This window comes from Vanessa cardui, chromosome 8 (genome assembly GCF_905220365.1).
Source record: "Vanessa cardui chromosome 8, ilVanCard2.1, whole genome shotgun sequence".
Lineage (NCBI taxonomy): Eukaryota > Metazoa > Arthropoda > Insecta > Lepidoptera > Nymphalidae > Vanessa > Vanessa cardui.
In genome coordinates this window covers 14,861,494-14,888,018 of record NC_061130.1, presented here as the reverse complement: position 1 = coordinate 14,888,018, position 26,525 = coordinate 14,861,494, and the positions used below count along the sequence as shown (strand labels likewise).

The 26,525-nt window shown below is 31.9% G+C and overlaps 1 protein-coding gene and 1 long non-coding RNA gene across 7 annotated transcripts in view; one reads left to right on the top strand and one right to left on the bottom strand.

Annotated features, from left to right (window-relative positions):
- Positions 1-2,534: 2,534 nt before the first annotated feature.
- On the bottom strand, positions 2,535-3,657 carry LOC124532177. Its single transcript, XR_006966627.1, has 2 exons — positions 3,484-3,657; positions 2,535-3,137 (listed from the first exon to the last, which is right to left on the bottom strand). It is a non-coding gene; the product is annotated as an uncharacterized LOC124532177 (long non-coding RNA).
- Positions 3,658-8,585: 4,928 nt separating this feature from the next.
- LOC124532175 (embryonic polarity protein dorsal) overlaps positions 8,586-26,525 on the top strand; it is a 57,044-nt gene continuing 39,104 nt past the window's right edge. For 2 of the 6 annotated variants that reach the window (XM_047106912.1, XM_047106911.1), the window contains exon 1: positions 18,704-19,041. Coding sequence is in view for 4 of the 6 variants with exons in the window: in XM_047106907.1 (XP_046962863.1) it covers positions 9,542-9,680 (139 nt within the window). In the remaining 2 variants the exon portion in view is untranslated. Of the gene's footprint in view, positions 8,772-9,494; positions 9,681-18,701; positions 19,268-26,525 lie in introns of those variants that run through there. The other 4 variants (XM_047106907.1, XM_047106908.1, XM_047106909.1 and 1 more) reach the window with 4 other exon arrangements.

The window sequence follows — 26,525 nt, the reverse complement described above, 5'->3', positions numbered from 1 at the left end:
GCCTGTATACTATAGCACATTATAGAAAATTTTAGTTGCGCTGATTCGTCAAGTAACAAAAGGTTCCATTATTATCATACCAGGAACTATGTTATTTCAGATCACTCAAAAAAAATTATAATGCCAAATCCTACTAATAAAATAACTTTTTTCATAATCATAAATGAGTCCCTTGTGAAACACCGGTTACAGCATTGAATGAAATGTATATGATCTGATCCATTATAGAAAGTGTTTTCTTTTTGTATTTTACCTTTTGAGGAACTTTGTCAAATACGTGGTAAAGTAACGATATTGGGAAAAACGACAAAAAAGTGTCATTTTTGTTATGCATCAACCTTTGCAAATAATTTTGAAAAATAGATTTTTTTTTTACTTTTTATTTATAATATTTAAAGCGTGAATTGGTCGGTATTTACAAACCAACTCATGGTTTATAAAAACTTCCTTTCAAGCTTACTTTCTTATCCATTTCTGCAGCTATAATATATCGGATAGATTAGAAAAAGAGGCAATAAGGAGAAATCTCATATGTTTAAATAACAGTATACATAAGATAGTCTGGCTTGATCAAATTACGCGCAAGTATACATCAGTAATTGTATACTATGTAAATTTAAATTATTTTATAAGTCATCAACAAATATAAGTGTTCTTAGATCTAATTAAATTATTTACACATTGTGCTCTTATTATACACTAGTGTGGCCTAAAATAATGAAGCTTCATATATTTATTTGTTATTGCTAAGTCTGTTTATGAAACTAGTCGTCTTTTTAAGAGATTTCTTTTTAAATATACTTTTGTTTTGTTATATTTTTCTATATTCCTAAGTTATTCATTCGCATATTATGTGTGAAAGAGACGGCAGAAGCCAGCGCATTTATACATAAGACGGGAAGTGATAAGAATTTTAGCGTTTGACTTGTTTTCATATTAGTGTTTCATGGTACAACCGGGTAGTGTTCAGTCAAAGTTGATTTATATTTATTTGTATTATTGCTTCGAATATGAACGTGAAACACTGGCCTAGAGGGAGTAGGTAAGAAATTATAGCTTTACTATAGAACTGCGTACCAAAAAAATAAAAATACCTCTGCTGTATTGGGATCTGACATAAGACCTTATGTATATTAAATCTGATGGACGAGGCGAAAATTATTCATACTAATAATAAGAGAAAAATCATTATTTATTTATAACGCTTGCTTTGTCTTGGTTTTTAAAATATCCTATAAATTGGCTATGAGTTTTAATCCTCAATAATATTATGTCAAATCCTAATAATAATTTAGATATTTATGTGTATAAGACGTGTTGCGGTTTCTTTTTTAATTTAGCATTATGAAGATAAATAAAAATATATAATAATTGTTGTAATTACGATAATTTGACAGTTTTAATCATATCAACATAAATTCGTAAATGATTACATTATCCTTATGCGTTTAATAATTTTTAGCACAACCCGTACCTAAGGCCTATATAATCTCAAGTTGTAGATATAGAGAATCATTCCAAATGTTGATATTTTGTAGTTGATTGTTGAATAGAAATGTAAGACTGAACGATTAAAGTAAAAATGACGATGTGTTGTTTTAATTCTAGTTCCCTAATTGTCACAATATTTGGTCATCACTCATCAGCAAGTCTCCGATCCTGATTTTTTGCTACTTTGAAGTGTATTACTGTTCAATCCCAATATACAATAAGGCATAAGTTACCAAAAAGTAAAAATACAATAATTTTTATTCCGCAATTCAATTAATTGTATTTGAAACGGCTTGATTTTAGGCCGATAACCGTGATGAGCCAAAATAGACCAAGACGCTAAGTCTTGATTTGTTGTAAAATTTAGACCAACACTCAACATTGAAAATAGCATAACGAGAGCTACATGTGTAAGACGAAGTTTTTGTGTATCAACCAAATCTCGTTGAAGCAGTCTGATAGTAGGTATATTCCAATTCAATTCAATTAATTTACTTGGTGGTAGGGCTTTGTGCAAGCCCGTCTGGGTAGGTACCACCCACTCATCAGTTATTCTACTGCCAAATAACAGTACCTACTAGTTTTGTTGTGTTCCGGTTTGAAGGGTGAGCGAGCCAGTGTAACTACAGGCACAAGGGACATGACATCTTAGTTCCCAAGGTTGGTGGCACATTGACGATGTAAGGAATTGTTATATTTCTTACAGTGTCATTGTCTATGGGCGATGGTGACCACTTACCGTTAGGTGGCCCGAATGCTCGTCCACCAAACTATATCGTAAAAAAAAATCCGCATACACTGCACACATTTTCGCTTATTACGATAGCCGTGGCTACCGTAAAATTAATAACTCCGATATCTTATAAAAAATTAGAATGAGAGAAAGATAACTGAACTTCGTTAGACAACTTCATTCATGTGACAAATGATATTTAAATATCGAGGTATTTTTAGGAAAAATATAATTCAATATTTTTTTTTCCTCATTGCATGAATTAATTAATAAATTCAATGAATTAAGTAATATTAAATAAAACAATATATTATTAATCAAAATTAGTTAGGTCTTTAATAATCTAAAATAACAACAAATCCTTATTATCAACGACTAACAATACTTACCTATCAAAAAGATATCAATCAATATACATAATTAACAATAGCGACAAAACAAACGAATACATACTTACCAAATCCGCAATATCGTTCAAAAACACTTTCCGCAATAAACAATTGTCAATATAATTTAAATATACAACTTTAATATTCTTTCTCAATTCAGTTTCTGTTACACCATTTTCCCGCGCAAATATCAAAATGACGCAACAGATAAAAAATGTGACACGCAATTATTACTTTATACAGTTAATATTGGCACGTATTTATGTTATAAAATAGGTATACATGATTCATATAAGTAATAAAATAAAATTATTAAAGTAATTTACTTCTGTTTTTTTTTACTAGGTCTATCTCTAACATGTTACTTTTATTATGATTTTTAAAATCGCCTAAATTAGTGCACTAAAAATTTAAATCGATTTATATTCCATCAACATCCGTGTCGTGCTGGAATTAGGCTCCATACTACTGCATCGGAGATTGACATGGGGCGGCCAATCCAACTTCTCGCGACACCGAGCATCCTTACAGGGTTACACGAATTTTAATTTTAGGTTTCACAATTGTCTTATATTAAGAGTAATTTTTTTTAATAACAACTATAATGTCTGACATAGTCCAACTAATTTTACATTCAATAATAAATTAATTTGACTATAGTACTTAAAAGGTTAGGTTAGGTCTTAACATAGCTTGTCTGAGATTTTTATTTATGCTGTGTTCTGCTTTGAAGAGCTACTGAAAACAATCGCTACAGGCGCATATCTTCAGAATATTCAATGGTTCATAACAAAGGTGTTAGGGACCAATTGACCAGATAATAGGTATCTGGTCAATATGATCACTGATTGTTAACAAGTTCTATCTTACCTAGTTAGTGGTCTCGGCCACCAATCCAGTTGCTCTCGTGTGATCCTCAATTCCCGCTCGAGTCGTGCAAGCTCAGTTCGCATCTGCTCTATTTCGGTGCTCATGGCGCTCGTCTTTAGAGCGCTTAGCGCCACTCGTGTGCTCAGTGCGGAGCGCTCACGAGCACATTGAGCGTGCGCTCTGAGCAAAAAGACAACTATGTATTGCAAAAAGGAATTAGTAGTTTGTATGTTTTTAATGATGATAGTTTAACGATTTTTGGTGCCATTTATTTGAATGGAAAAGTTAAAGGGAAAGGCAAAGTTTAAATTTTGAACTTTATTCGTCTTTTGAATAAGGATGGGTACTCACTCTCTTTCAAGTCGTAGTTCTTCCTTAGCCTGGTCGAGTTCCCTCTGCCCGTTGTTGATGTCATTGCGTAATACCGTCACTTGGGCTTCGCTCGCCGACAGCAAAGTTTCGTGATGCGATAAGTCGTCTTCTAAAATCGCTATCTACCAAGACGAAAAAAGAGCATGAAGAATTAATGAGTTTAGGATATTATAACTCTCCTAACAAAATTAATTTTGTTACCGTATTTACTGTACTTGAAAATTACTTCTTATATTTATTGTAAACGTGTATATTTATATTGATTTTAAATAAAATTATATACAGTTATTTGTTTGATGCGTTCTTATCTTATTATGTATTTTTCGATAGCTTATTGTGAAGAGGTTTCGCTTAATGCACGCCAGGTTTGACTCCTGTATAGGTTACTATGGCAGCAACGAGCTACGCGGTTGTGAGAGTTGAGGAGCATTTACCCTGTGGTGTGCGCGGTCGCAGCGCTCGCGCGCGTCGTGGTGCGCGGCGCGCTCGAGCGCCAGCGCGCGGTCCGAGCTGGCGGCCGCGGCGCGCGCGTGCTCCAAATCGCTGCGGCAACTGCGCCAGCCTGTGCACGACCTTACTATATGCCTGAGCATTGTCTATGATATCTGAGTCTGACTTCTCGAATCAAATCAAATCTAAATGAACTTTATTTAAGTGGACTTTTACAAGCATATTTGAATCGTCATTTAACATTAAGTGAAGCTACCACCGGTTCGGAAACTAGATCGAATAATATTAGAAACAGTATTATATCGTCATGTCGTCTTCCCCTTTGTAATTTTATCGTTTTGTGTAGGCTGTCTTGCATGTTTCATTTTTGCTTTTTATTATAAAAGCGATTTTTATTGAATAGGATTAAACGCCTTACCCTAAGTAGATTAATGGGTTGACAACAATTTCAAATCAGAATAGCGTTATTTACCAACACTAATTTCAGACGCCCGATCTTCTGCCGCGCAAACGTCTTGCTCTAGTGCAATTTTTTCCTGTATCAAGTATAACAAAATATGTTATAACTAAGTACTAAAAGAATTATACTAAAAAAGGACAAAAGTCATAAAAAATTTTTATAAGAAAGATTTTTACTACAGTTACAGATGTAAGGTTATATAAAAAATGAAGTAAAGTGATTAGAAAATATTTTTATTATATTGAATATAGGTATCATGTATATGAACAAATTGGAGTATTTATTTTTTTTCATAAGCAAAATGAATTGTTACCTTTTCCAAAATGGCCTTTTCTAGGTCTTTTTCTTTTAATAACTGTTTCAATCTATCCAGCTCTTTCATCGCAAGCCGGACCTTTGCATTGTCGGAGTCCAGTAGAGACTTCAGCGCGATCACCTGGATGCGCAGGCGTTCCGAGCAACTCACCTTTATTATAAAACAGATATAAACAATAACAACAACAACAGCAACAACCTCTAAATTCCCACTGCTGGGCTAAGGCCTCCTCTCCCTATGAGGAGAAGGTTTATAACATATTCCACCACACTGTTCCAATGCGTGTTGGTGGAAAACAAACATGGCATGGCAGGTTACCTCACGATATTTTCCTCCACCGCCGAGTACAAGATGAATTATGAACACAAATTAAGCACATGAATATTCAGTAATTGCCTGGGTTTGAACCCACAATCATCGGTCAAGATGCAAGCGTTCTAACCACTTGGCCATCTCAGCTCAGAGACTCAGGGGTGCGTTTCTACTCAGGATTGCAGCGTAGCGGAGGGCTCTATGCTCCGCTCCCGTGGTTGCGCAGTTTTCTGGGCGACTGCTACGCATCATGCGATGATAGAAAATTTTATTATTTTATATTAATTAGTTCGATAATATATTTTTTAAAAAGGCATATGTAACGCAGATTGTACCGAAAAGAAACGAGATGTTCAGTAGTCGTTCACTCCTTTGCAAAAATTGAATATAACGTCCAAACTCGACCTTGAGACTGTCTACCTCTTCACGAAGCGACCATCGGGGTGGACCTTTTATTCGCCTAAGTCCTAGACGCTAAAGCATCTAGTCAAGTTCCTTCGTGTCCATCTTAATAGAATATATGACTTCTGGCGTCCGATGCGAACTCCAACATGGAAAACCACTTTCGGAACACTCTATTTCTGAAGGAACGCTAAAAAAGCTTTCTATTGTCAAATAACAAAACCAATCGTCAAAGAAAAAATAACTCCATAAACATGCCACAATATTATACCGAGACAAAGGAAAATAACCCAATTGCCAAACTAGGGTAAGTGTAAAAAAACTTCCGAGAAGCATTGACAAAGCAATTTAAACTCTACACGACCGCAAGGCATGACGGCTTTAGCTCAGTCTTCATAGAAATCATTGCCCTACGATAGGAAGGATTTATTATATCACGTATAATTCACCTGAAATTCTAAAGTTTTTCGCACGCATCGTATTTCTTCACGACGCCTTCTCCATGACGCCACAAGCATGAATCTGCTGATCCTCGCAGCAGCCTGCTCTACATCGACGCCGTGCATCCCAGGCGACTTCAGTACAGATAGATGACCGACATTCCTAATAGAGAATGATACAATTTAAAGATGTAATTAATTAACAACAGCCAAGTTAAAAATGCACACAGTTCATCACGTGAGTCATCTCACAGGAAACTGATACATTGAATCAAAGTCGCTACGATCATGAGATGAGAAAAATACTTAGTAATTATTCGAATTACAATAACAAAAACAACAAGCCACGTTGTACTGTCTGGAAATGACACCTCCTTTTTAGATGATATTTGCAGACTCAATAAAACTGTATAGTGTAGAAAATAATTAATATAATGTCCATCAACATCATCAATCATCAACATCCTGTTAATTTCCCACTGCTAGGCTAAGGCTTCCTCTCCCTTTGAGGAGATGATTTGGGGCATGTTCCACCACCCTGCTCCAATGCGGGTTGGTGGAAACATATGTGGCGGAATTTCGTTGAAATTAGTCACTTGTAGGTTTCCTCAAGATTTTTTCCTTCACTGTCGAGCATGAGATGTATTATAAACACAAAATAAGCACATGAAAATTCAGTGTTGCCCTGGGTTTGAACTAGTAATCATCAGTTAAGATGCACGCGTTCTAACAACTGGGCCATCTCAGCTTTTATATAATGCACTTATGTACTATTGACGCAAAAGTACCTTTTACGTATCTTAATTCAAACATAAAAATATTAAAATATATATGTCTCCTATACCTTTCTCTTTTGACCTTTTTGGTGGGAGTCAAGTCCTCCATAGAAACAGCTTTAGGACCTATCTTCGCTGGCCGGGCAGGAGTCTGGTGGTACTCATCGAGACAGCTGCGTATCCTCGCTAAATTAGAACTGGGGCTTGTGTTCTTGGCCGTAAATTTATTTACAGGCGTCGAAAACAACTGCTTTTTATGAAGGATTCTCTGGACACGTCTGCAAATAAAATTATATTCAAAAGAAAATATATGAATTTATATGAGAAAGGGAAAGCACCAACTAATTTACTAAATATAGCAACCAACATCAAATTCAAACTCAAATAACTTTATTCAATATAGAAGCATTACACGTTCTTATTGATGGTCAATTGAACCACTACCACCGGTTGGGAAAAGAAAATACCCTGACCTGAGAAGAACCGGCGAAAGAAACTCAGCGGGCTTTTTTTTTTTATTTGTCTCATGTATTATATAAACAATTTAATATGAGATGAAATAGCCAGGAGGCGATCGTTTCATTCCCAAGGTGTGCGATCGATCATAAACTCATTAATTGTATAGTAACCTTTTGCACACAAGCGTTCCTTAATAATTTTTTTAAATTTGGCAACAGAGGCATTTTGAATTTTAATATTGTTTATTCATCAATAAACAATATCACTCCTACTATGTAATAATATATAATATATTGTATTATAATGCCCAAAGAAATATACTTTACGACACATGTGTATATGTGTATTATTTGTTTGGACTCTTTTGTAGTATACGATATCAATCTATAGTATTATAATAGTAAGTATGAATTAGTTGGCACATTAACTATATACTATACGAGAATAAGTAATAGCGCTTGTAAAGGGAGATGATAAACATATATAATATACGTATAATGACACATTCATTATAATGATAATCAATGAATAGTAAACTAAACTGTATACAGCTCTATCTATATGTTTTCAGCTCTATTTATATATTTTGGTCGTGATTTTTAAAGGTTTTGGCCTTTATTTGAGTGTAGGGACATTTATTTACGGCTAAATAATCATGAAACTGACCATAACTATTGTCAATTCAAGACTACATGCGATAAAATTGATAAAAACGTAACGAAGTTTCTAACCGGTTCTTCAAAATCGAATCAAATTTAAAAACTTTTAGTAGCATTACATTAAATTAATTTGATTGCTTGCTATACAAATGTCTTTATTATAATGTTTATTTGTGATGTAACTTGTAAATGAGACGTTGAGTTACTTTAAATACCTATATGAATTGATAGTGTTAATTGTTTTTATTTATGTATATTATATAGATATATGTTAACATAACCATAACTATAACACATTTTATTCATTATTTATTAGATTTTCCTTAAATTATTCAATTCACGTGCACTCTCAATATTTTTTTAATAATTTACCTTATATTTTGCTCGGATCGATTTTAATGACTGCACCGGTTCCCCATGACGTGGATTATACTTACGTGGATAAAGATGAGGATGACACGAGGTCACTTTACAACAACACAGAAATACATCACAATATTATGAGCGGCGTGTGAGATCGCTCATCGGAGTCGGAATTGAGATAAAATACATATACCTCGATCATTCGTATTGGGAATTTAGTTATACCTGTGCTGTGACCAAGTGTTGTTCGTGTACATTAGTCTCAGTCAAATCAGAGCGGTATGTACGGCGTTAAAATAGAAGCAAAACATAACAATAAATTAACGTAATGTTTGCATTTTGTGTCAAAATATTAACGTGTTATCTGTAACAGGTTTTATGTTAAATATTTTAAATCAGTTCATGTAATAAAACTTGTCACGCATTCTAAAATATCTTGTACTACTACGAGAATAATGCGACAAGTTACTAGCGACCACAACTACGGCTTGAGTGGATTCAAACCTCCTACTATTAATGTCTTTACTAGATTTCAAACATGAATTCAACATATTATATACATACAAATTGCATTACATCTATAACTCAGGCGTTTATTTATTTGATTATGACATCGAGCTAGATATTCTAAAATGTTTGTTAAATGATCAAACATAATTCAAGGCTGTATTGAACCTCACTATATTTACATATATTTACTATATCAAAGTTGAACTAAAACATATTTCGGATATAAACAGTAATAAAGCAATTGCATACGAGCATAATAAAATCTTTCCAATTTTGTGTTTTAATGTATCCTAGAACCCAGATAGAGCCCAACTGTCTATATAGATAGCCAAGCCTTAAGATTTTATGAAAACATCAAACAAGAAGTCAGGCTGCATGGTCAACTGATGATGCAACATCTTTCTAACAAATAACATACCCAAAACTCTTGTGATGTCCTTTAATATGATGGAATAAGAGTTTTCATTAAAAAGAAAACGATATCTTACGCAGGAGGAGTGGTCAAGTGGCTCCGCTCCCTGTTCAGTTCCCGCTCCGAGATGTCACCCGCACCAGCCCTGGTGGCCGGAGACACGCTCTGTGAAATCTTCAACCCTTCGGGCATCCTGATACTGTTACAGAATACGGCGTACAGGTTACAAGACAGACGTCATAAGTCAAAGAACAAAAAATCTAGAGGTAAGCCATTCGTTAAATACATATTTAGAACTGTAGATACCTTAATTTTTTGTATAAGTGATTATAGATCTTAATTATTAGCAGTTCAAAAATCACTCGGATTTAAATTGGATGCAATAGAATGGCTAATAAAATACAGACGTTCAAAATATGTTATTTAACAAATTGATGGTACAATAGACGACAAGAAATGCATTGGTCCTTTACTTTTTAATTGCTGCTCAAGTCTCAACCTTCGCAAATAGCCAGTGAGCCAGAGAGTTCTATTTAAGGTACAATCTACCGCAAGATTATATGCTAAGATATTGTTTGACTGGCAGTTTTTTCTGATTTTATTGAAGAACTTTTTAAGGTGTACAATACTGTAGTAGATTGTTTTGATCTATATTACTCGTAGGGTTTGCAATGTACCTAAGCGCAAAAAATGTATTTATTTACGACATCACTTAAGAAATCTTCAAAATAATCATTGTCTGCTTTCTATGACATGCTTTATATGTGCATGCATATAAACCTTACTTTTGAATTAATATATCTATTGAAAAAAAAAACCGCATCAAATTGCTTTGCGCCATTTTAAGGATCTAAGCATACATAGGGACAGACAGCGGTAAGCGACTTTGTTTTATACTATGTAAAGGCGATAATTACTTATCTACAGACATATACATATACAATGCTAACAATACGACGTATTAAGTAGCGCCTTTTTTATAGCTATTTGGTCAACCATTAATTATCTGCTTACTGGCGATAAATGTATATTTTTTATAAATCAAAAAGGAACCCAGTCGTCTTTAAAAAACTATATCGTATGACGTATTAATAGAATTCTATTCAATTATTTGTTGTGACTTGATTGCGTCATTAATTACTAATGCTGCCTTAAAGATTGCATGCTCTGAATAAACTGTATATAAATGCTAAATACGATGGATTATTGAAAGTAACAAAGTGTTCTAAAGAAACGTTTACCTTTATTAATTACCAACATAAATCTACACATAGATTTTAATAATAGGCAATAGCATCAAAAGATAGGACTTTTTATATCACTACATATTATAATTTTTCGGATCGGATCGGATTTTGATACGATTTTTTTTAATAGATAGAGTGTTTCGAGAGGAATGTTTTTGTATATAATGGACAATATAGTAAAGAAACATTGATAATTTTAGAAGTTTGTTATGTGATATCGGAAATAAATAAATTCTGGTGTATATTTAGTATCTGTTTTGCACCCGTGCGAAGCCGGGGCGGGTCGCTAGTAAGAGTGTAAGCAGTTATCTACAGAAACATAGATTTACACTAAGCTCTACCAGTTGCACACAAGCTACTAAACCATAATTATGTTCCGATCAGTTTTAACTTATATCTATATTTATACATTTGATATGCTTTTTAATAACCTCACCTGTGAACTGTTTGATGCTATAAATATGTAGAAATGTAAATAAAATAGTTTTTCAAAGTTTCAATTTACTCTTGACAATTGTTATTGATTTGACTTGCTTCCTTATTTGAATTTTATTTATAAAACATAGCATGTCACGATATGTCTATTTAAATTGTTATCCTACTTACATCCTTCTTTGTAAGTAAATATAAATTTATTGAAATTGAAATCGATAATTACTAATTTCTTCGACAGATACAGTTACGGTTTCCAGTGAGTTACAGTTCATAAATGTTCCACTGTTGGACCGAGGAATCTTCATTTGATTTTTTTGCTGAAGCATACAGATTTAGCACCTTTTCATTCTCACATAAAAATTCCCAAACTGTGGTTTTCTCTTAAGTTCATATTGAGTACGTGAAAATTGCGTAGTGCTTCGATTTTAACCAACGTGTTCTGTTATAAATAAGACTACTGTCCACAGGGGTATTTCGTCACTTATTTTGTGGTCGATTATTTTTATTAAGGGGACTACAGGAGCTAATTGCCCTTGAGAATCACGCGCACACACTTACACTAACGACAAAAACGGCATGTCCCCGCGCGCACTACGCTTAGCGAGGCGGCGAGGTTACGCCTGAATATTCCAATAGATGGCGCCGAACCGCCGCGCGCCGCGCCGAGCGAAAGCGAAGCGAAGTCAATTCTATCAATTCTATCAATCATAGATTACATAAAAATAGACAGGACAACAGAATTATTTTAATTTCTTTGTGTCATTTAAAAAATTATGATAAAATTAAACTGAATTAATTAAACTTAAATTATTATTATTTTATGTACAAAAAATAGTTAATTTAAACATTTTTTTCTTTAATTTTTACTGTATCAATTCAATTAGTTGTAATACTAAATATTAAATTGAACCTATTTTTAAATTTTGTAAGTTTGTTAAGCGATTTATTAAATAAAATTGGAACTGTTCGTAATTTGTACATTGACAAAAAGCGTAGAGTTTGTTCGTTTTACTAATATCGGTACACAAAGAAAAAAAATTAAGTTAAAGTGCTGACTTTCAGCATCAAAAAGTTACTATAAAAATAATATCGTCAAGTCGGTTTAGTAGAATTAACTCGGTCAATCACAGTGGGTTTAGTCATAAATCTCATAAAAATAGTTTGGATATTAGAATTATTTGTATTGTTTTTGACTGATATTTGAAATAAAACTGATTCAATTAAATTCAAATATTTTTATTTATTTTTGGTTTAACAAAAAAACAAATAAATTTCGTTTCAATTTTTTTATTAAAATATTTTTTTTAATTATTCGTTCGTCGTCGTTCGTTATTAAAATATCTTGGATACTTGCAATCAATATTTCACCCACTTTCACTGAAGCTACGAGCTAAAATTTTTCAATTGATACTATTTCCAATCTTTAAAAAATATTGAATTACGTATATGACACTTCTAAATATTTTAGTTCTTTGGTTCACAACAATTACATATTGCAAGATGGCCCAGTGCGTAGAACGCGCGCATCTTATTGCGGGTTCGAACCCAGGCAAGCACCACTAAATATTCATGTGATGTGCTAATTTGTATTTATTTATTTTTTTTTATTATTAAATTTCATCCATACATAACTATATTTTCTATTATAAACAAAATTGATAAAATTAAACTCTAACGTAATAGAAATAGCTTCCGTGTTATTTTTTTTCGATTTTCTTAATTCTGAAAAAATAAATGCATAGTTGTTAGGAATTAAATTTTAATAATTATAAAATATATATATATTTTTTTTTTTAAATATAGTCCTTTAAAAATAATAAAATTTCAGTTCAGAGTGCGGGGATCGAACCCGCACATTCTTCCTGGACTTGCTTGCATTGACCAAATACTCCATGGTGACTGTAAGAAATGTGTCGAAAAATCTGATTCTATGCGAACTAATTGCATTGTTTTTAATAAATGTTTCCAATAATCATTATTTATAAAATATATATATATGTTTACTAATTAAATACTCTTACCTTTTCATATTATCTTTCATATGTTCGGCTTTTTAATTTATATGAACGTTTTTTAGTTTTCTTCACAGATTGTACTTTATTTCCCATGTTTACAAAATTAAACTTTATAAAAAATAACTTAACAAAAAAATAAATGGCTAACTACAACTAGACTATTTTAACTTAATATATTTATTTACATAAAAGAATAATATTCGACAATTAATTTACAATTAAAATTTCACAAAAATAAAATCTACGAGATTTTATTCGCAACGATGCGGTGAAAAGAGCGACACGTCTGTATAGCAACAGGCCTCGGCCGGCAGTGTCTGTACGAGGCGCTCACGCACACATGCTTACGCATTTTGGTCGAAAATAAGAAAATCTGATTTAAAAAAAATCTATTGATTTTACTAAATAATTAAGATAATAAATTTTTAGTATGTTGTTTGTAGAATAATCTGACAAAAGACCAAAATTATTGAAGGTATATAAGTGTAGATAAAAAACAAAAAAAGACTTTTTTAGAGGTAACTTTGCGATTTTTTTCTATCGTACCAAATTAATTACATCATGTTTTCAACACAATTAATAACTAGCATCTATCCTGAAGATTAACATATATTTTTTTCATTTGGTTTATTGCATTGGATTATATACTTTTTGGCATTTTAAAACTTGCATTTAGCTCATGTAGTCCCCTTAATTAAATTAAATCTCAATTTAAGTGATGTTATTATTTAAAATAATAATAGTAACGCGTGAAGCAATTGTTGGATTTTAGAAGAAGACGATAAATTATTGTCGTATCTTCAGAAACGTAGGAGTGTTATACCAAAATCTTTAACATATCAAATTCATCACATACATAACGGATATCTAATAAAGTAAAAGTAAAGTAACAGCCTGTAAATTTCCCACTGCTGGAATAAGGTCTCCTCTTCCATTAAGGAGAAGGTTTGGAACATATTCCCCCACGCTGTTCCAATGCGGGTTGGTGAAATGCACACATGTGGCAGAATTTCGATGAAATTATTCAAATGCAGGTTTCACACAAGGGCACAAGATGAATTATAATTACAAATTAAGCACATATGTATATAGTGGTGCTTGTCTGGATTTGAACCCGCAAACTTTGGTTAAGATACAAGCGTTCTAACAGCCAACGCCATCTCAGCTCTATATCGATGTCTAGTGGAAACCCTAAAACTGTTGCAGATTAAATGAAAGAGAATGTTACCACTACAATAATTGATGTAAATGATTTGATGCACCTACGTCTTAACTCGTGCGAAGTTTAAAATACATATAATCAAACCTTAACCCCCAATGTTACCTCCTCGATGAGGAATGAAACACAGTAGCATATATACTTGAGGAGTCGAGATGGCCCAGTGGTTAGAACGCGTGCATCTTAACCGATTATTGCGGTTTCAAACCCAGGCAAGCACCGCTGTTTTATGTGCTTAATTTGTCTTTATAATTCATCTCGTGCTCAGCGGTGAAGGAAAACATCGTGAGGAAACCTGCATGTGACAAATTTCATAGAAATAGTGTATTCCACCAACCCGCATTGGAACAGCGTGGTGGAATATGTTCCAAACCTTCTCCCCAAAGGGAGAGGAGGCCTTTAGCCCAGCAGCGGGAATTTACAGGCTGTTGTTGTTGTTGTTGAAGTTTTAAATTACTCAAATACAAATTGCATCAAAATCGGTTTAGTGGTTTCCTAACATATGCTTTGATGGGCACCGGTACAATACGAAATGACATTTACAATAAATTGCATTATGTGCAATATGTGTCTACGAAAGTGTTATATAATAATTGAATGACGCAATAATGGATCATAAGATAAGTTGGCAAGAGTTTTCTCCGAACTAAAAACGATTGCAATATTGAAGAAAAAATTTGCGAATGATTTGATTTGTAGTTTATATATTTTGGATTTGATGATAAACATATAGCTCACATGATGTTTTGAAATAATACCTATAAGAACGGGATTACGTGTTATCTCCTAATTAGCTTACTTAATAAAAAATAAGCTTTTATTTTCATTGATAATTTACTTATAATATTTATCGATATCTTCAATTATGATAAGATAAACTGACGTATCAATCATATAAATATTTACAAAAAACCTAATTGAATCGGTAAAGATAGAACATTTACAACTAAATCAAACAATTAAACATTTAAATATCAATTATTTTCCAAAGAAATACCATATGCTATTCATATTTTCCTTATTATTTAATTTTGAATTTGTTCTATTGTTATTTTGTTATCTTAGTTCAGATTTTTTGTTCTATTTGTTTTTTTTTTTAATATTTTAGTAACATAACGTCATTCTATGGCTATGGCCTATTTAAATATAATGAAGTTTAATAATAACTAAATATATCAAAACTAACGGAGGGTTATATTCGATACGATCAGGAATAATTTAAAGGGAGTAGGGACTAGGGTGCGGCGTCACGCGGTCGGCGCCGACAGCGGCGCCCGGCGTCGCGGCGCTCATGGGGACAGGAAAGCGTTACCTGTGTAGGCTTTTATAATGCGTTCTAATAAAATAATTCTTTAATACCTTTCGCTAATTATACACAAAAAAAGAATTATAAATTGTTTTCTTTACCAGTAGACGCGCCTAAATAAATATAATATCAATTACTTGTTTAACACAACTTGCAATAAAATGTTTTCACACAAACAGGGGAAAATTAATCCATAACAGATTTATAAGTGATTTATCATGAGCAGATTTGTCTACTATTAATTAGAAGATGTAATGTGATTAATATTTAACATAAGATCATGTTATAAGTAATTAAGACACTGAAATTAAATTTCATCTGAGCCTATATTTATACAAAAAGGTTTTAAATCATCAGGTAACTGTTTTATCTTTATCGTACTATTATAAGAAATAACACATGCTATTGATTCGTACAACATCAAGACCGTGCAATAAAAATTATAACTCCAGTAATATTATTTAATATTTAAGGCAGGTCAAGAACCTAGCCCTAGTTTTCCCTGCGAACCCTTTTTAAACGCGTAATACTACGCAATTTTGCGGGGTGGAAGGATCGTTATAAGTTTTAAATTTCGAATAGGCATCGTGGCGGGCATTTGGCGCCACACGCGAAGTGACAACCGCGAGTCGGCGACACCACCAAGTCGCGACGCCGCGCCGCGCCGTACTGACTGACTGAGTCATATCGCTTCGCGCCATTACGAGTTACAACACTAAAACTTTCTAAATGCAACGTATAATATTAATTATTCCACTCATATCGAAGAAGCAAATGGTTTGCTCTTGCTTTTTATTAAATTGCGTATCCAAATGAAACAAAGAGATGGAAAATAACCATAAATCTAATTTCCATTTCAAAAATGTAATTACCAATTGTTTCGAGGGTAGATCAATTAAAATTACAAAAAAAACAACCTTCCAGCCATCTTTCAATCAAATTTTTTTTTCACTCTTACCTCTAAACTGTGCATCTCACTTAATATGGGCAATGCGCACTGAGATAAGTCTCCATATATAAAATAGAAAAATTATTATAATCGTATTGCAAAAAATTTAAAACCGACTGAAAAAAATTAACACTTTAACGAAAAGTATTTAACAAGTTTTGGATTTTACGCACTTTTGAAGGTAATCCATTATATTATTAGAATTGATTGATATACAATTATGTTATGGATGTTATCGTAACTATCAATTACATTTTCATGATAAATAAAATAATCAACCAAAAAAATATGATGACTCATCCCTTCTGAATTCACTGAAATACTGTAAGAACGTAACGCCCACGCTCTGAAAATTGGGATCATCCAATAAAGCCTTATGAGTCATATGCTTTTCTAGGAAATGTCTTTTCATATTCTGAAATAGAAGGTTCATATGATTTTTTTCAATTGTATTTCAGTATAAGAAAAATATAAAATAATATTAATATTAAATAAATAACACAAGAAAGTAATACGTGTAATATTACGTTTGAAACACTCATACTGGATGCTTCAAAAAAAATTTATCTGAATATTTCTCCCGGCTTACAAGCAGTGTGGTCAGTGGTGTAATAGACGCTTAGCAGTGCATACTATAATGCTAGGACAGCTGAAAAAATGTACTCCAAAGGATGTAAAAAACAATCGTAATTCATGCGATTCGCCAATAAATTAGATATATAGTGTACTACTGAGAGTTTATGATCGAGATATATTAATTTATAAAACACATTATTTCAATTAACTACATACTTATTTCGACTTTAATTAGATATTCATATTTAATCGTAAATCCATAGTGAATATCATAGACTAATCAAACTCTCGAACAATTTCAAATCGCTGTTAAATGTTGTTTATTTGTCTTTTCTCCTCTTATGGTTTGAATAGAGTAAAATTATTTAATGTATGTGTATGGTTGATGGTTGATATTGATACCGATCGAAAATAATAAGTCAATAGTAAAATGAATGATTTTCAAATACATAGCTCGTGGACGTGGCTTTGTTCGCGAAGACGATGAATTCAATAAAATGGCAAAACCATGGTAATCCAGTATTTTTACAAACTCCTCAACCCTGTAAACAAAGTATTATACGACAAAATTACGTAGAATATAAACTTTTATTATAACATCAGTTTTAAGTGAAATATGCGTGTAAGTTTAAAAATATGTTTCCTACTTTGGTCATTTGGTCACATTTGTACCTATTTAAGCTATCGTAGATTCGATTGTATAATATTTACCTAATTATGTTCATTAAATACCATTTAAGGAAAATTAAAAACTTATAAATGACTTAAAATGAGAATTACTACGTGACGTTGATAACTGTTTATAGGTAAGAGTAAAATATGACATCCCCGCTAGGTATATAAAATATACATACATATATGAAAAAAAAATTGCACCTTCAATCATTGACATATATGTATGTATGTATATGTACTAATTACTAGGGTTAATATGCAAGTCAAGATCTCCGCTATTTAAAATATCTATTTAAGGTATTTCAAATAGTTTTTTTAGGATTCCCGGAACACATCAGCTTCTCAGTAGTAGTACTTCTAAGTACATAATAGCTAAATTTGATAATGAGTCGAATTTATATTGATTACTAACTAGGTAATTTAAAACTACACATGTAAAAGCTAAATCATTTTACATCAATACTAAATACCTATGAATTAATAGACATACTGACAAGTATGTCGGTTTCATTTGATAATACTTATTATTTTTATAATTAAACATATTTCTAAAAAAATAGCCTAGGAATAATTTATTCTATACAGTTTAATATTGTATGGAATTACTTAATAACATAAATAATAATTATACTTACTATATAGTTAACACAATATGCATTGTTATATTTTCTACTCATAGAATTACATTTATCACTGGAAAATGTTCTGTTCATGTTTTAAAATGTTTTATGAACAAAATTTAATAAGTATTATTCATAATGAAAAGGAAATATTTATTTAATAATTTATTTCCCTCTCGGTCTCACATACGGAGAAAAGTTTAAATTCGCAGTGCGCATGCGTCGTTGTAACACGTCGCACAGCAGCCATGTGACCTCTAGTGTCCAATCGTGGTCAGACAATAGTAGTGTGACGTTCTGCTTTGGTGCACACAGACGCGTTTATCACATAGACGTTCACTCCGCAAAAGTTGTAACTTCAGACGATCGTTTCCAAATTATAATCACAAAATATAATTTGCAAAAACGTATCAGTTTATTTTATTATTATTGTAACAATAAAGTGATAATAATAATAACGTCGCGTTTCGATATAACCTGTTTCTTAATTCTTGGAACCGTGCATGCTGTGATCGAGACGAGACCTTGATAACTAGTTCCTTGGACGAGCGAAGAGACAGTTATTATAGGATCATGTTCGAAGAGGTACGTCTTTAGTTTACGTTTTGCAAAGTTGATCGTGCGTGTTTACTTCGATAGTTCTATTATTGAGTGAGGTTGAGTGAGTTCAAAGTTCGATTACAGACTTAATCAGCAAAGTGCAAAACGGCCAGTGTTATGACGTTAAAATAAATGTGTTCGTCTGAAGGACCGCTGTGAGGTGTCCGTGGACGAGACACGTTCGTAAAACGTGCGATGGACAACAGCGGAGGTAAACCATGTATATCACAGAAATGCATGAATTGTCTCGAACGGTTTGCGTTTCTTTGACAATTATGACACTCGAGCCTCGCACCTTGCACGTAGTTGAAATGTTTCCTTAACTTAACAATTCGCAATATCTTAAGTTCTCTTCATTGGTAAATTTACAGCCAGTTCTGTAAGTAATAGCTTCCTTCTCGGTCTGTTAGTCAGCTTTGCGTGTGATTCTATAAATATCCTAAAATCTGGCTGCAACAGCGTCCATAGGGAGTAGTATGGGCGGCTATTGGCGGTTAAAACTTTATGTAGTTAAAGTTTAAAACTTATGCTTGTATATAGAAAACTAAAATACTTTAAGTACTGAATATAACAACATGCTTGGATTATTTATTTCCTGTTGCAATGTTTACTTTATTCAATTCAACTCATAGATACTTCTTAATTAAAGTACCATTTTTTTAATTGAACATAATTTAAATAAACTTAATTTAAATTTACAATTTAAGTCTGTTAATGGTAAACTTAGTCTATGTATTGGATTGGAAAAGCAAACACTTAAAAATCTTAAATCTAATAGAATAACTGAATAGATTAAAATGGTAATCAATGAATGTAAATATAGTAAAATAGTTCTTGTCTATGGTGTGTTTAGTCATTTAAAATATAATATTTAGATTGATAAATGAGAATTTTCTTTGGTGGTTTTGCCTAACTGCAGCGTCCGAGCAATAAATAATATAGCTATAGCTATTTTATACACATCTATAGCTAATTAAATTGAGCAGGGAATATGTTGTATATTATAAATTTGAATGTGAATTATTTTTTTATCATTAAACCTAGTTATCACATTTCAATTAGCCTTCATGTTCCTTCATCATCATTATGTTATGTTACAGTTGATAAAACTTCACTAGGCTTATTTTTATTAAAGTTTAACTTGTATTCAAGTTTATTGTAGTAATCACTTTATAATATTACAAGCTATAACTATTTATCTACCAGATATAAGTACCAACATACCAGTACTTGGTATTTTGAGATTAATTTCATAATGTGTGAAATATCAAAGTAGCATTTGTTTGATATCGTAATAAATTATATGAAAGCATGTTATTTCTATAGTATTTATTAATGTTCATACTATTGTACTTTGTTATGATTAATAGTTTAACAAGGGGACATATTCATTTATATTGTGAGAATCTTATACAAATATTTGAATAATTCAGGAGCTCGACAAATAAACTATTTTATTATGTATTTATTATGCTAGGTGGTAGAACTTTGTCCAAATTAATTTTATAATGATATAATATGTGTAACAGCAATACTTAGATTTCTTGTGCTCTGGTCTGTAGGGTGATTACGCTATTGTGGCCATAGGTAGAAATATATAATATCCTAATTCTCATTGATGGAGGTGCATCGGCAATGCAAGGCAAGACATTTCAACCATTCCTTAAATGGAAAAAAAAATTACAGAACAAATGTTACCAGCACACTGGTCTTTACCACTTACCAAAAGATGGCTTATTTGCATGTCTGCCTGCCTATTTAAAAAAGAAATATGAATACATGTCACTATAGCATACAAAAAAGTATTCATAAGCACGAGCAATCCTTTGAAACTGTAATGATTTTTGTCGATCATTGTGTATGTTTTGCAGTCCCGTTGACTTTGACGCTTCATAGCATGTATGTGCATTATGCCTGTTGATTAATTTTTATTTTTTTATGCTGTAAATACATTTATTTTGTATGTTTGATTTTTTGTTTCTGTGTGAACTAATTTTCTAAAAATTATATGATTGAATACTTATCACAACAAAAATTTTTTTAAATAGTTTTTATTAAAACCTCATAACGTTTTACACAAGATTATTCTTTACTTAGGTATAAATTATTTTTCTGACTTAATATCATTGCTCAGCAAAAACTACTGACCCTCAAAAGTTGAAAATTGAAACACCTGCTTAGAAAGTATTTATAATTTGTTAATTTGACATGAGTTTAGTAAGAAATGTTACTACCGAGAAGAACAAGAAACTCAGTAGTTACTCTTTAAAAACGCACCAAGTCACACTGGCGTCGTATATACCGCAAATTCCCGCATTAAGTAGTGAATCAGATAACAGTCTAGCAAGGAAATTAACTGGGGCGACGTACAATAATTAATTATGTACATAATACTAATGATATAAAAAGTTATTAAATCTTATCTATACACAACAGCTAAAACAAAGCAATGAACGTAGAAAACGATAATGCCTTGAGCTTGGAGACAGGAACATTTTAGGAAAACTTTTTTTTTTTTAATATTGTGATGAGGTAAAACATATGAGATGTAACAATACTCATGTGAAGAGGTCTTAAGTTTAACGATATTCAGCCGTATATAGTGAGCTGAAAGTATCGTACATATTCTATCCTCTTTAAATTTTTCTTGGAAACAATAGAAAGTCTTAAAATTTTCGGATGACGCTTGAATGTATAGGTAGGGACTTATTGTGTTCTATGTTTATTTATTTTATGTTTTTATATTTTTTAAATCATTAAATTAACAAAATAATATGTTCGTCATTGCAAAGTTATGTCGATCAGAAAAATTTTAATCTGTAAAAAAGATCAAGTTGACTTGTACAGGGTACTATATTTTTACTCATACCGGGTACGGCGCCGGTGCGGCTGCGACGCTCTCCATGTACACAAGCCTTATCTGTGCCTCTCGTGTTAATTTGTACATCGGTTGTCACTGTTTATAACAAAATAAGCAACATCATTGTGAATATAATTAATTATGAAAATTTAATAAGATTACAAAATCGTCGATCGTCCGTTCGCATAATCACAAATACTTGCAGAATTAAAATAGATTATAAAAAATGAATAAACAAAAATTATAATCGATTTAAAAATAATTTAATTTAACGTAATTTTACTATTAAATGGAAGAGAAAATAGATTTACGGAAACAAAGTTACCGCTTTTGGTTCGTGTCGTGATTTTATTATGTGCTATGTATTTTAATTAATTACATTAAATAATCGTTTTCTATGACTACACTAATAATTAGTTTAAAAATGAAAATATTTCTCTATAAATCTTAGAACAACATTAGCCGATTAAAAAATAATGTATTAATTCTCAACATCTTATAATTTACATAAAGGCAAGCAGTAACTACTCACAATTCTTATAAAAAAATCTTGTATAACTAGACCTGTATGGCCCATGGCGTACCGCGGACGATTAAAAATAGATTCGATGTAATGATATAATAAAATAATGTTACAACTTAATTAAGCGTATTCGTCCCATTATTACCTCTTCTGATTACAATGAAATTGTTTTGTTTTTCGTCGATTATGTAAAATTCCTGAGTAACTTTTGATATACTTACAATTGACATATATACTATACATGGATATAGTGATTATATTTTATTTAAATTTTGTATTATTCAAATTATATTTTTTTATCTTTAGGTAACTGTAAATTACAAAAAAACTGACAATTGAAAGGTTTTGTTTTTGTAATACAATTTGAGTTCATTAGTCAACAGAGTTGTGTCATAACTAAGTGTTTTTACAGAAACATAAATGATCAAATTAATTTCTATTACGCGTAAATTATCAGCTCGTTTGTTAAAAAATATATCTAAGCATCCGATACGTATTAAATATATAGAACAGCCTTTGATTATATAGAAAAAGATGTGGTAAAAAAAAGAGTTGGCTAAGTACACGCACACTAGTGAAGTACGATGACGTTTGCCGTGTGTCAAACGTTGCTGACACGCACACCAGCTTAATGAAGTTTTAGTTCTTTTGAAGTGCGACACTCTAGATAATATAATACGTACATGATCTAAGACAATAGCTACGATCACTTGGTAATAGTTATTTATCTATACTTAAATATTTAGATACATGTATTTTTATTATTGTTTCGTATTATATAATATATACATTACGGAATTACACTGTCAATAGACTCAATACAGAGAAAACTATATGATTGCATTTTTCCTACGAGTTAGTTAAAAATTCATAAGGGAAATACGGGTTATAATAATGTTAATTTATTCAGACTATAGCATATTCATATAAACTAGTACAGACGCTGTGGTATGGATAACATTTTTCTGCTACAAAGCCGGGTTATGTATATCATCCTGTTTAACGACTGATCAAGCCTGTCGTCTGAAGGGATATATCGTGCTTATTAGCACTACTAGTTTGTTTCTAGCGCTAGTGAAGATATATGTGGCTACTCGTTATAAATATAATTAAAGCAAAGTAAAAAGCATTGGTACTAAACCAGATTTGTAGCCGCTTGCTTCGTATAATATTCTATATACGCGTTTACACAACCAAAACCGACGTCAGATGCCGGATACGCACTGCATCAACAACAGCCTGTAATTTTCCCACTGCTGGGCTTAGGCCTTCCTCCATTCCACCATGCTTTTCCGATGCAGGTCGGTGGAGTATACATGTGGTAGAATTTCTATGAAATTAGACACATGCAGGTTTCCTCACGATGTTTTCCTACACCGCTGAGCACGAGATGAATTATAAAGACAAATTAAGCACATGAATCAGCGGTGCTTGCCTGGGAGTGAACCCGCAATCATCGGTTAAGATGCACGCGTTTTAACCACTGGGCCACCTCAACTCTTAAGATAAGATTTTTATATGGGTTAGTAATTAGTATTTATTTTAGTTAGGGAGAATATTTATAAAATAATAGGGATTATATTCGTTAATATAATAGGATACAGTATATTTGTTGACATGGTTACCGTTAGCAACTGCATTTACTAATTACTTTAACAATGCTAATAATCATGGTATTTGTAATTGTCACATCTGTTCGACAGTTCTAAAGTTAAACAGCTTCTCATACAAATAATTCTTACGATATCAATTAGATAACTGACAATGCCTTGCTCAATGCCTTTGTTATAATGTCCCATAATAACCGGCGATGGTTGTATGTTGACTTCCTCGTTGTTGTAGTCGACAGTAAAATCACAATCCTAGATTCTGCTACCACATTCAAACGCAGAGTCGACCTATTTGTTAATGCTCACACTTTAGAATGCTTTTCGGTTCTTTCGAATTGGCGTGCCATTGAAATACGATTTAATACAGTATATGTTTGATCACATATTACTGTCAAATCAAAATAAACGTTATTCAAGTAGGCTTTTACAAGCACTTTTGGATCCCCATTTAACAATTAAGTGAAACTACCACCGGTTCGGAAAGTAGATTCTACCGAGAAGTTTTAGGCGGCATTAATTACGTATGAGTCAGAAAAACAGATACTTAAATGCACTATTTTTCGTCTTTAATTTAACTTATGTAATATAATATCCATTACATTGTATAAAATATGTACGCATTCTTCATATTATGTAATACTTGATATAATTATCTAAATCCGACAAATCGTACGTCATTTTCTTTTTTAAACGGTATACCAGTTTATTCATAAACGTTTCCCAGACACGACTGTTTAGCACATTTTGTATTTGGTACAAATTTCGGTCAACCAGTACACTGTAAAAATAAATGATCTCGATAGCGTTCTTAACAGTACTTACAGTAGTCAACTGACGTCATACGGCGCTCCAATCCAAAACGTCCTATCCTGATGCCTTAAATGTTAATAAATCATTTAATAACAATTTATTAAATGATTTATTAACATTTAAGGCGTATTCAGCATTTTGTTTACAAAAAGTTAATATATATTGAATATAATTCAAAATTAACAATTCGGATTACAGTATATACTAGTTAGTTATAGTGTAAACTCCATGTAACGAAACTCCCTAAATCACTTGACTTTGTTTGGTTTAGCTTCTATAGAATTATGCTCTATATATATCGTTACACACACTTTCAAAAACTACACGTTAAATAGTAAAAAGTTATTTTGTAGTTGCAAAGGTAGGTAACATCTGCGCAGAGGTGTCGCTATATTATTTGATTATTTGACAAACTGTCAAAAATAACAAGTTATACGCACAGCGTTCAAATAAGAATTGTTTTAGTTAATTGCTAACACTAGTCTGAAATAAACCTTTTCTATAACACATTTTTCTTCTCTCGATTTAAGTACTCTATAACGTCCAAATACACACAGGCCCTTAGGAGACGTTATATAGAGCTTACAGTGTATATATATTATATATTCGAAAGTGTGAATTGTTATCTGTCACCCAAAGATCGTTGTATTATTTGGCACGGGTAATTTAAAGCAGCAGACGGTCGTAGACATCATGTACGTATACTTTTTCACTGGCATACGGCAGACTTACTTATTGCGTCACTACATATTTGTAACTGTAGGCGATCTTAAGACCTTCTGTAGTTAGGTATTTTTTGTCACGTACATTTTCTTCTTTCTATCTTAGTTTACATTGTTACGATTTTGAGCATAGACTGAGATGAATACAGGGACTTAAAAAATTAAAGAGAGTCATATATGACATCATTATCATTCATTACATAGTATAATAAAACAAAGTCGCTTACCGCTGTCTGTCCTTAAATGTATGTTTAGATCTTTAAAATGAGATGCAGCCTTTTTAATAGATAGATTGATTCGAGAGGAAGTTTTTTGTATATAATTCATGGACAATATAGTAAAGAAGCACTGATAATTTTAAAAGTTTTTTATGTGATGTCTTAAAATATAGTCTGCTTATGAGTGTTTTACCCATGCAAAGGGTCAGGTCGCTAGTAAACTATACGTAGTCATAGACATTTGTTGTATTTTGAAGCGAACATCATGTCCGATGCACAAGACCATAAAAGTTCGCGATAGGTTGCTCAACTGCACGTTATGCTTTTTATCTTACTGCGTATAACTTTTAGAATGATGTTATTAATACAATTTTACTATATACAGGGTTATTGGTAACCCGACGTATATCCGTTGGGAGGTGATAGGGGTGACTATTTGCAATAATTTTAACCTCCATATGCATCATCCAAAAGTGAACAATTTTTGAGTTATCACGTGTTTTAGCTTTTTTCAAAATTTGTCAAAAATGCAACTTCTAAAATTTATTTTAAAAAAAGTATCAAATAAAATTATTTTATTTCTTTTGTTTTATAAAGATGATTAAACACTGGATACTTGTCAATATTTAAACAATAATTATCGGTCCAAATTTAAAAATGCGAGACGGAAAACGAAATTATTTCAATATTTTTGAGGAAAAATAATCAAAAAAATATTGTTATTAT